Source organism: Danio rerio, chromosome 16 (assembly GCF_049306965.1).
Source record: "Danio rerio strain Tuebingen ecotype United States chromosome 16, GRCz12tu, whole genome shotgun sequence".
Taxonomy (NCBI): Eukaryota; Metazoa; Chordata; class Actinopteri; order Cypriniformes; family Danionidae; genus Danio; species Danio rerio.
Window position 1 is genome coordinate 7,092,110 of NC_133191.1, and position 12,271 is coordinate 7,104,380.

A 12,271-nucleotide genomic window follows, 5' to 3' on the forward strand; every position below is an offset into this window, starting at 1 on the left:
CTGTGAGGCAACAGCACTACCTACTGCGCCACTGCCTCGCCAAAAAGAAATTATAATAAGTAATTATTATAAGTAGATGAAAATGAGATCAGATGTAGAAATACAACATTGCCTATAGATTTATTGCTATGTAAAAATAGGTTAATGATGATTTCCTGTTTCAATGAAGACTGAAGAAGATCAGTTATGAATTAAATCAAATTATAAATGGAGAAATTGAAATTATAAAGGATCATTAAATGGAACCACATGAATGAAAAGCAAAGCAGGTCAATATTATAAGTCTGATGTCATGCATCATTAATTTCAAGTACAAATCCTCTATTATATGCACAGGTAATCAATCCTGAAATATGAAAATTCATACCCAATAATACCAAAGAATCATGATCATAATCGCTGTATCCTACCAAAATCTCAAACGGCCAGAGAGTGATTCATCTTTTATACATTTTGACTGAATAATGTGCAGCTTTAGATCAACAATAATTATGAAAAGCGCTATACAGTACAAACAAATGTGAATTGATTTGAATTGAAGTTGTCAAAGTTACATATTATACTGCTTTTTCCATTAAAATCACCTCATTCTCAAATGACAAAAGTGAATTAAATTTGTGTATAATGAAAAAATAAATCATTTTAGACTGCTCATTTGCTAAAATGCCTAAAATCTCTTCATCTGAAAGTGTCATCTGTAATCTTCTGAAAGAGCATTTTCTCAGTCTCCCATGTTTATGTCTAGTTATTTTACTATAAAGGCAATGACAAGCCTATTCTTTGGCATAAAAGTGAAATGACTGAACCTACACACAAGAGCCTGTGGAAACAAAATGCTCATTTTAGAAGAGCATTTCAGACTGGTTTACCTCCTTCAATGATTGAACTATTACATTGATTTAAATATTTAATTTCAAGCCCATGTCCAGAAATGAAACGTTGGAAGAACTAGATTATTAACCCAAACCTCAAGCTTGACAACTGAGGAGGATGTTTATTGGTACGTTTTTATTTAGTTTGAGGAATATTTGTGTGTATGCCCAAGTGTTGCACGAATCTCTTTTAAATTCCTATTATTAATAGGAAGATTTACAATGTTATATTTGTGCAAATACTTTAGATTAGTCAGTACTAAAGTCAAATCTAAAGCTTATCTAACAAAATACCTTATGATAACGACCCAAAAAGTAGTACATTCAAATTGATCTGTTATAAAAAATATTAAATATACATTTTTAAAAAGAGGAAAAATCAAGAGAAGCAAGAAAAAAAATAGTTGACATTTTTAGGTTGTAACTTTCTTTGCAATATTTTGCTTGAATTTAATTGTATTATCTTTTAACTTCTCAATATGTTCGATGACTAAAATATTATTTTAATAAATATATCAGTTTAATAAATCTGTTTTGTTTAAATGCACTGAAAAACATTCCTAATATTCACTGATAAATAGAGAAAAATATTCATTTTCACAATGGGGTGTGTACTCAATTACTGAGCACTGCATATATGCAAGAAGCTCTGTAACGCCTAACTACATGCACCGCAAAACAAGTTGTCCTAACCATTTGCGATGGCTACGTGTGAAATTTCTATTTTAGAAACAGCTTTTATTTCTACGACGTCACAGCAAAACAACCGCAAAAACAATGTCACCTCAGGTACAGATTATGTGCTTTATTCAGTGTTCAGTTCCACCAATGTAAGCTTAATACCATTTCACATGACGTTTATTGCTGTACTATTCAGTGTTTCCCCTACCATTATATAAGTGGGGGCCCCGCCCTCCCAACGCCTTTCCCCGCCCCCCTTAAAGTCAAGTTAATTATATTTTATATACAGCATCAGATCACAACTTCTTTTAATAAACAAGCTAATATCTTATTTACACAACTGCATGTGATTTCTGTCTCTACAAAGTCGCGCAATTACAAATATCTGCTCTCTGAATCCCGCACAGTGGAGCTTATACCCGTATATTAGGCCTATGCGTAGCCTACAAGGAGCCACAACACAGGTAAATGATGTGTGGGAGCGTAATGCGCTCGCTTGCTTCACAGGAGATGCTTCACAAAGCTAAAATATTAGCTATTGTATTTCCAGTGTTTTGAGCTACTGTGACGCGGGCAGAGCGTTAGCCCTTATCTAGCATCTCATCCAACCTTGACCTCTCGTGGAAGCACTGAGAGTGTCCAGCATATTTTTACCATCCCCATGATCCCAAAATGAGTTAAAATACCCAGAGATCATGGCGACGAGAGTAAATGAACAGATCACGAGAGATGATGTCATGTTTGGTCGCGTGTGGTTAGAAGACGGCATTTCTTACTTGTGGAAGACTTACTTGACACAATCATGAGTTCTCTCATGGACAACAGTGCATATGTGACAAAAGCATGGGATTCATTACGCAATGGGATTAAGAATTTGAGTCAGCAAATAAACGTTGGTCATTTTTATCGAATTATTTTAAGGTCAAAAGATTGAGACTTACCCTAGATTTGGGGGTAGAGGGAGAAACCTAATTAGAGAAAAAGGGAAACTACAATGAGAGTCATCAAAAAAAATCGTTAATTCTATGGAAGATGGGATAAAGAGAAAGAGAAGAAAGAGAGAAATACGAACAATGGTTCTGAGAAAGTGCATGACCGCGTTCTCATCTGGGCGGCGACGGGGAGATGCGCTCGATCTCTGGGGCGACGAGGATAAACCACCACGAAAAGACCCCTGCGATGAAGACCAGACCACATTTCTGACATTTCAGCATTTCATTACATTCAAAATAAAAGATTGGGTTAAATTTGAAACAAAGTAGAGTCTCTGGTGCAGTGTTTCTCAACCACGTTCCCAGAGGACCACCAGCTCTGCAAATTCCATGTCTCCTTAACAAAACACACCTGATTCAGATTATCAGCTTATTAGCATAGACTGAAAGAACTGTAATGGGTGTGACAGGCAAAGGAGACATCCAAAACATGCAGTGTTGATGGTACTCCAGGAAAGTGGTTGAGAAACCCTGTTCTAGTGTCATATGTAAAAAAAAAATCTAATTCATTTAATCAAACTATTAGAATGACCATATTTTTTTATAACCTACAGAAGAAAATTAGTAGCTAATAGCTACATAAAAAAACAACAACATTAAAGTTCATCGAGACAAACTTTGAGGCTGGCTTGACAAAGCCTGCTGGTATAGTTTATTTAGTTCAAACAGTTTGAAAAAAAGATAGATAGATAGATAGATAGATAGATAGATAGATAGATAGATAGATAGATAGATAGATAGATAGATAGATAGATAGATAGATAGATAGATAGATAGATAGATAGATAGATAGATAGATAGATAGATAGATAGATAGATAGATAGATAGATAGATAGATAGATAGATAGATAGATAGATAGATAGATAGATAGATAGATAGATAGATAGATAAGCTATTTTATATAAGCTAATTTATGGTATGCTAGCATGAGTCAAACAAGCCAACCCCCGCTTCTCTACGATGTTCTGATGCTGAGATACAGCTGCTGTTATATCATTGCTAGGTTAGTCTGCTTTGTTGCTATGGAGTTGATTGACAGCTTAGACTGATGATGTATCAAAGCTTCTTGCCAGTATAAACAGTTAAAAACAACCCCCATGTTTCTTTAACACTGCAGTATCTGAGCCTCTATAATGGCAGTCTATGGGACAGTTGCTAGGGTGCAGTATCTGGTTGTTAGGCAGTGGCTAAGTTAAAAGCTCATCAGTTATTGGCAGTTTGGTAGCCTGAGTGACATGAGCTCAGCCATTAGTCTGTATGACACTCTGATGCAGAGTTATGAGCTCACAAAGTTTGATCCAATGTTGAGTTAATGACAGTTTTTGCAGTGGAAGTCTATTGGACAGTTTCTAGGGTCCCAAAAGTGGTTGCTAAGGCGTGGCCAGAAAGTTAAAAGCTCATCAGTAATTGGCAGTTAGGTAGTCGGAGTTGAATGAGACCAGTTAGAAGTCTGTGTGACAGTCTGATGCAGAGTTATGAGGTCACAAAGTTTGGTCCAATGTTAAGTCAACGGGATTTTTCCGACGGTCTCGGGACGTTTTCCGAAAAACTGAAAGTCAGATCAGTTGGAAAAGATATAGCAACCCGAGTTAGACCAGTTTGGAGGTCTGGTGCGAGTTTGGTGGTCATAGCTCGAAAGCTCTAGGAGGAGATGCGTTTTGTTTTTTAGTCTCAGAAGAAAAAAAGGATAACAATAGTCTGGCTTGCTACACAAGCCAGCCAAATTAAAAAGCCGTCGGCCTTTCCATTTTTTTTTTGTTGGACCCCTGGGTGACACAGCACATTGATTTTATGGCATCAGATTAAACTTTCTGACACTTTTACGGCACTCACGCACATAAAAAAAACAGGCCACAACTGAACATGGAGGATGCTCTCCAAAATGTATTGATTAATAGACCTGGGCCTATTGGTATGTGTGCGCCGATGTGTGCCAGTTTTATATAACCACCTCTGAGGACATTGGGGGTCGTGAGTCACTGGCATTGTTATTTTGGGGGTCACGGGCTGAAAAGTTTGGGAACCCCTGGATTAGGACATAGGGATATTACCTTACATGCTGAAACATTATGAAACATGCTGTTCCACACCGATATCTATGCACAAAAGATCATGGGAGTCCAGAAGTCTCCATTTATTAGAACTTTTGAGATGCTTCAATTCAGAAGGACTACTTTTGAGCACTTCTGTTTAGGAATGACACTTCAATTCAGCGGCTTTAATGGATGATGATGGTAATATGTTGAGTTATGATCATTTTAAGTTAAAATTCAGTTTTAATTGTGCATATAGAGAATTCTCTTTAGTTGTGAAAGCTATTCCTGTAGCTTTGAGGAATTTAATTAAAGGTATAGTGCAATACACTTCTGTAATACCTACACTAGTTGATTTGTTTATAAATAATTATTTATTTTTGGATATTAAATGTAACAACAAGGTCTTGAGCTCACTACTGACAAAAGAATATTTTGCTTTTACTGTTAAAAGAAAAGTCTTATCTAAGAGATTTTCTAAAGCGGACACTATTGAAAGATACCTGTCATTTCCCTTGTTACCTAAAATGAAAGAAGTACATTTCAAAACAATTAATGACATCTATCCATGTAACGAATTTCTTGAAATAAGATTTAATTTAGACAGTAATGATTGTATTTTTTGCTTGAAAGATATTAAATCCCAGGAACATATTTTTTTATAATTGTTCCATTGTCAAATCCTTTTGGGACAGATTGTATGAGTGGTTGATGACCAAAAATGTAATACCTGCGTTTGACTGTCACGTTGTGAAATTTGGCATTTTTATGAAAAACAAGGAAATTGAATTTCTGTGTAATAATATGTTGATTGTAGCAAAATTTATATTCAAAAATGTAGATTTGTTAAAGTTTCTCCTTGTTTTAAAGCATTTAAAAATGAATTCAATATTTTATATAAATCTATAAAACGGGTAAAAACAAAAGGTGCCTTAAAGCTCTCTAAGCTTTTGTCAACATATGGACTGACCCACCTGAATGTAATGTATTTCCTTTTATATTATTTATGTTATTATTAGTTTGTACTGTTTTGTTTATTATATGCTGCTTGGTTATAATGTTATATATGTTTAACAATGGAAGTTGAAAATGCCTGTTTGTTATTTGAAGTTTAAATAAAATTTAAAAAATCATTGAGTAAAAAAAAAACTTCAATTCAGCGGCCATGATTGTTTTCACCCCAAAGTGCCCATCGGAGGGCGATATATCCCTTTTGGAACGCACTATAAGAAAAGCACAGACACCTGAGAAATATTTAGTCGGTATGGTAATTGGTAGTGTGAAAAGATTAGTCTGGGATTGCTTTTAAAGCAGCGCACACAACTTTCTTGTCAGAACACAGCCCTCCTGCGATCATGTCATTTCCTGTCTCATTTACACGCAGAGGTTTTAGGTAAATGTTGTGTAACGCCGATTTATTGTGAGAAAGAAAGATTGATTGGATGACTTTGAAATGGGTATTTTCATTATGGGATGTTGTAATGTGGTGCTGGTCAAGCTCATACAGTGCTCAACGTACAGGACTTCACCCAAAATCTCCCATTTAAATGAATATTTTCTATAAGCTTTATTATATTTGTGCATATACATTAGATTAGTCAGTACTGAAGCCAAATCTGGAGCTTATCTAACAAAATAACTTTAAAAGTACAACATTAGTACACCAAAATGTATATGTTATGAAAAATAATAAATAAGTAAATAATTGTTATTGGTTAGCCTGATCCAATCTGCTCTAAAGTCAGATATAAGACAAACATCAACACAGACCTTCGTGGTCAGAGAAACCCTTTGAAGTTGCAACAAAAATCAAACAGCTAGAAAGATCATCGTGTAGACATTCATCAATAAGACAGACCTTTACCTCATTAATCTCCATGTTTTCAGCCTGTGGGTCAGTCTACAAAACTTACCATGTTAGCCATTTTTGTGAATGACACCGTTGTTATGCAGTATGTTACTGTATTTGAAAAATGTATTATGAAAATGATTGTATATTTTATAGTAATATACAAACTCTACAATTCTGTAAACACATATACAGCAAGATAAATGGTGCAAAGTGTAATAAATACAGTATTTTTGCTGTAACTGATTTACAGTATGTAACTGGTGAACAGCTTCCTGTAACTTACTGTAGATTCTACAGGAAATTGTTAACAGTGTAAATTAGTGACCTCAGCCAGGTCCATTACAGTACATGTTTTTCTCCAAGGAGAAGAAGCAACCTTTAATTGGAATAGGATTTTGCTGGGATTGATTATATTGTTAGATTGGATTAGATAATAGGTCTTAAACTCAATTCCTGGAGGGCTGCGTCTCTGCAGTTTTGCTCCAACCCTAATCAAACAGCTGATCCATCTAATCAAAAGACTACTAGACACTATTACGCAGGTGTGAGTTGGAGCTGGTTGGAGCTAAACTGTGCAGAGCTGCGGCCCTCCAGGAATTAAAATTGAGACCATTGATTAGATAGCTGGAAAGAGCAAACCTCATTTGTCTTGTAGAAACTTTTGTGATGCAAGATGTAACCTAACTGGTTCTCATGCATCAATCAAGACCAAGCTTAGCTGTTTTCATCTACCAATTTTGAATATGACAAATAAAACAGCCTAATAGAAACGCCAAGATGTGCCTATATTTTGAAAATGGGCACAAAAACCCTTCTTAGTAGGCTAAACTTTTTATCCGATAATAAAAAAATTGCATAATTTACGATGGAAACACATTTACCAAATAATTTGCTCAAACAGCAGCAAATTCCATTTTGCTTTTTGACATTTGGTGCCAGTTTATCCGAAATGGATGATTTTGGGTAAAACTTTCAAATAACTACACACTAGGGATGCAAGGATACAGTTAGACCACGGTTCAATACATACCTCGGTTTTTCAACACGGTTTTCGGTTTGGTTCGGTTCTCATGGCTTTTTTTATTATATAGGCAATAGGAACAGTAAGAGGTTAAGGAGGGGGGGGGGGGGGGGAAACGATTTATTATTATACCTATTTTGCTTATTTTACTTAAAAGCCAAGAAAAGTACACTAGTTCCTAGTGTATTGTATAAAAAAAAAATACCACTGAAATCTCACAGCTGCTGGTAGCCCATGTACAAACTGGGGAACACACAAAATCCTACTCTTTAAGTAAACATGTGAAGTTAAGATAAATTGGCCATTTCAAATAAACATATTTGTACTTAATTAAACATTTGTTCATCGTTTTTTTCTTTTATTGGCATTATGCTTACCAGCAAATGTCCTCACACCGCAGATTTAAAAGACGCCGGAGCTTCCTTGTACTGTTGCCTCAGCCTCACTTCACAATGTTAAAGTGTGAAATGATGGTCAAGCGCCCCCTAACTTTAGAGCATAGTGATTGGATATTTACTCGCGGAGGAGTTTCCTAATCTCAGCTCATAGACTTACAGGAACACACAGTTAATTCGGGGAGATATAAAACGCACATAAATTATTTAAACGCATAAATCTTTGGATAAAAAACACAGCAACTCATCAGATTTGAATAAGTGTATAAAAGCCTACATTAAATCTCATAAATCAAGAAATCTCTTTTATTAGGCAGATCGATAACAGACGAGGAACAATAATTTGGGCATGGGCAGGTAAAATACTGTATCACGGTTTTACACTATCACGTTATTGTACTCACTGCTCTACAATATATTCGTTTAAAATGTCTGGCTAAAAAAACTAAAACTCTTTTCCCCCCATTAAAACACAATATATTGTATTTTTAATAGATTTAAAATATTTTGGAGCAGTAAACGTGTCAGGCTTAATAAATCAAATGAATCATTGACTTCTGCTGTCTTCATTAGTTTCAAAAACACTGATTTCTTTACTTTACTTTTCTGCTGAATATACTGTTGGCCTAAAAAATTAAATTAAAAAACATGTAAATAAAACATATACCATAGGAGTGGCATTACAGAAAAGATTGGTGGTTTTAAAACCTTTACATTTCCAAACCGCGGTAAACCTTGAAAATGTTTATCGTCCCATGCCTAGTCAGATTTCTTAAAAATATCGGTGTTAAAACAGATGAATTTTAAATAGCCAGAATACTCATTTTAGATTTGCTCGCATTAAAATAAAGTCTATAAAATTAAATCTTCAGACTGTCTTTTTTAGATAATATTTGTCCTCAAACAAACAAACAAAAAACAGTGTTTGACCAGTAAAGGCTTTTTAACAGTAAATAGCCAGCCCTGCAAATTTATCATGGAGGTGGTTTTGATTCGGTAGATTAAAGCTAAAGTAAGCAGGACGAACACCTTGAGAGCCTGCCATCAAACCACTCACAAAAATCAGATTTCATTAGATCACAGAGGCTTCTACATTGTACAAACGTTGTTGTATTGAAATGTTCAGTATGGCATTACCTCCAGCTTCCTCTCCCAGTTCCATCATTGTAACTTCCCCCTTACATTCTTTCACGCCACTATTTCCCCACCCTGTTCCTGAAGGTGCACCAATAGTACACATTTTTGAATGTTTCCTAACCAAACACACCTGATTCAACTTGTCGGCTTCCAGGAACAGGCTTGGGAAATTCTGCTTTGCACTGTTATTAAGATCTATATTTGCTTTGCTAAACCCGGGCTCACACTGCAGGAGTTCAGGCTGATTTAAAGGGATTGTTCACGCAAAAATGAAAATGTGTTCAACCCTGATGTGGTTTCAAACCTTTATGAATTTCACAAGAAGATATTTTGAAGTATGTTGTAATCCAGTATGCACTGACTCTCTTATTATAATGAAGCCTATGGCTACCAGTTCCCAAAATTGTCCGAATACAACAGAAGAAAAAGAAAAAAAAAATATTTGGAACAACTAAAAGGCAAGTAGTTGGCTCAGTTTTTGGGTGAACTATCTCTTTAATCTTCTATTTACCCCTATTGTCAATCTCAGAAAGTCCAACGGATTATCTGGTTATGCAAATTTACACCACCCCAATAACAAGGGTTGAGCCTGATTTGAGGCTTGTTTCCTGAATAAACTTCAGTTATGCAACGTCAGTCATGTGATTACTGAGCTGTGTTCTGTTATTACTTCACTGCTCCCAACCCCCGAACCATACTTAGCTCTGTGGTCTCCCACAGTTGTAAAGTGCCTCTATTATGGCACAAAACAACATTACAAATCATTGTTCATTGCATCTAAGGTTTGTTTTCTCATATTATACATTTCAAGAGTTCACACTTAGCTGATGATTGATAATAAAGCTTGTTAGGCCTGCAGTCCCAGGTGAGAGCCCTGAGCTTTTAAGATCCTCGAGCCCTGGGCTCCCTTCCAATAGCAGGGCGAGAGGGGAGTTTGAGTTTAGGGAAATCTCGATGAACTCCCTCGACTTTTTAATGGCTATTGACAGATTATAGGTATAGATATACTGCTTATTAAAGGCCCGTGCACAGCGAGACGTTTTTTGCTCACGTTTTCCGTCGACGTTTGACACCTCGTGACTAAATAAATGGCGTCAATGTGATCGTGCACACCAACGAGCAAAACGGCAAGCGCAAAAGCATCATTTTTAAAGAAATGCCTCATGTTCGTTTTTTTTTTACTGTCTCCACCAATCAGATTGCCATTTTTGTTCACGTGCACGGATCTGCTGAAGTTACAGTACGCAGCACTTGGAGGCGCTCAGGAGCAAAACTGTCAATGCGAGCGCACATTGAAGAAGATGCCCTGAGGCGATATGAACGTGGAGCTGCTTATTGCTCTTGTGAACACTAATCATTTCTTCATCGCTAGTGCTGGTGCTGCTGCTTGAACCATCCATGCTTTTTCGAGTCACCAGTAAGTTAACTTTATAAACAATCGCGTGAACTTCCTCTCCTCCTCTTCTTCTGAGTTATAAGCGGGTGTCAGAAGCTTAAAGTTGTGCAGCGCCATCTAACGTTGAAAGAGTGATATTGCATACTCTTCAGCTTGACACCAGTAAAAAAGCACTTGGGTTTGAATACTGAAAAACGTCTCGTAAAATGCTGACGATAAACGCATGTGAAAATCGTCCCGGTGTGTACGAGCCATTAGAGATCGTCTATAGCAGTAGGGGGTAGGACGTCCTGAAGGGTTTCCAAAGGTCAAACAAGTTTTATTAAACTTTTAGAATTACCACATTTTTATCCATAACCAACAGAAGATAAAAATAGTAGTTAATATAGGTACATAAACAACAACATGTCATAGGATTGGTGTGTTTACTGTACGTGAGATAAACAACACAGCAATATTGTCACATGCAGCAGATTGATTTTTATAGCATCACTTTAGACCAGGGGTCACCAATCTTGTTCCTGGAGGGCCGGTGTCCCTGCAGGGTTTAGCTCCAACTTGCCTCAACACACCTGCCTGGGTGTGTCAAGTACACCTAGTAAGACTTTGATTAGCTCATTCAGGTTTGTTTAAGTAGGGTTAGAGCTAAAATCTGCAGGACACCGGCCCTCCAGGAACAAGTTTGGTGACCCCTGGTTTAAACTCTCTGACACCTTTATGGCAATCAAATACATTAATAATAAATACAGGCCATAAACTGAATATTGAGAATGATCTCTAATTGGAGTCCTCCAAAATTAAACCAAGACTATACTTGTGCGGAAAACATTGTGTCCACCAGTCTTTTCAGCTGAGGTTAATATTAAATTAAATCAATGACGGTAACACTTAAGAACAACTATCCCTAATAACTAGTTAATAGTCCATTGATAAACTGTTAGTTAATGGGTTATAAATGACTTGTTAAATAAAAGTTATTAGTTTAATTATTTATAACTGTGCCTTATAGATAGCCAACAGATAACTTACAAGCTGTTAGCTAACAAGTTATATATGACATGTTTACTATATTTCAATGATTTATAACTATACCTAATAAATTAGTAATAGATGATGAACAAGCTGTTAGTAAATTACTTAATAAAGACTCGTAAAGTATCAGTTAATAGTTTATGTTATTGGGACGTTATTCTAAAATTGCAACTATTCTTCATTTATTAACTTAGTAAATAAGGAATAATTGCAACTTAAGAATAATGTCTCAATAACATACATGAGCTTATAATTAACACTTAACTAATATATTAACTAACACTTTACAGATCAGCTGTTTATAGTTTGTTAACCATCTATTAATATGAAAACGAAGATACTAAGGTAAGAAACTCAGGTGATTTTTAGTGATTTAGGAATCGTCTGATTGGTGAATCATGGGTTAGCTAATGCAGGACCAGCTGTGGACAATCATAAGCACGTGATCCTCTCGAAATTAGTTTATGAATAAACTTCACTTCAAATCTCAGAGTCTAAAACTGTTAGAAGAATCATCCTGGAGAATGAAGCATCCTGTAAATATTGATAAAAAGATGCAATCTAAAACTGAACATTTTTAAAACTGATCTGACCTACATTTAATAGCCACACTACAATAAAAACGTACATTTTTTAACTTGCTCTGGGTTCATTTGTACCCACAGGATATTCATTTGTATTAATATTAGTTGTGATAGTACCTACTTACACTTTTTATTTTTAAGAAAGCCTATTACAAACTAAAACCTACTAATATTTGGATTTATAAACATTTGGATTATCATTTATAACAACATTACAGATCGCTGAGCCTAATCTTTAACAAACATCAAGCATTAGAGACTAATATATGGCTTT

At 35.7% G+C, this 12,271-nt stretch overlaps 1 protein-coding gene across 2 annotated transcripts in view; it reads right to left on the bottom strand.

Moving 5' to 3' along the window:
• Window positions 1-12,271, bottom strand: part of mbpb (myelin basic protein b) — a 45,264-nt gene that overhangs the window by 4,152 nt on the left and 28,841 nt on the right. Inside the window, 2 exon segments of one of the 2 annotated variants that reach the window (NM_001271460.1) lie at window positions 2,495-2,521; window positions 2,626-2,727. The exons of the other annotated variant lie outside the window; for it this stretch is intronic. Coding sequence (NP_001258389.1) covers window positions 2,495-2,521; window positions 2,626-2,727 — 129 coding nt within the window. 2 annotated transcript variants of the gene reach the window in all.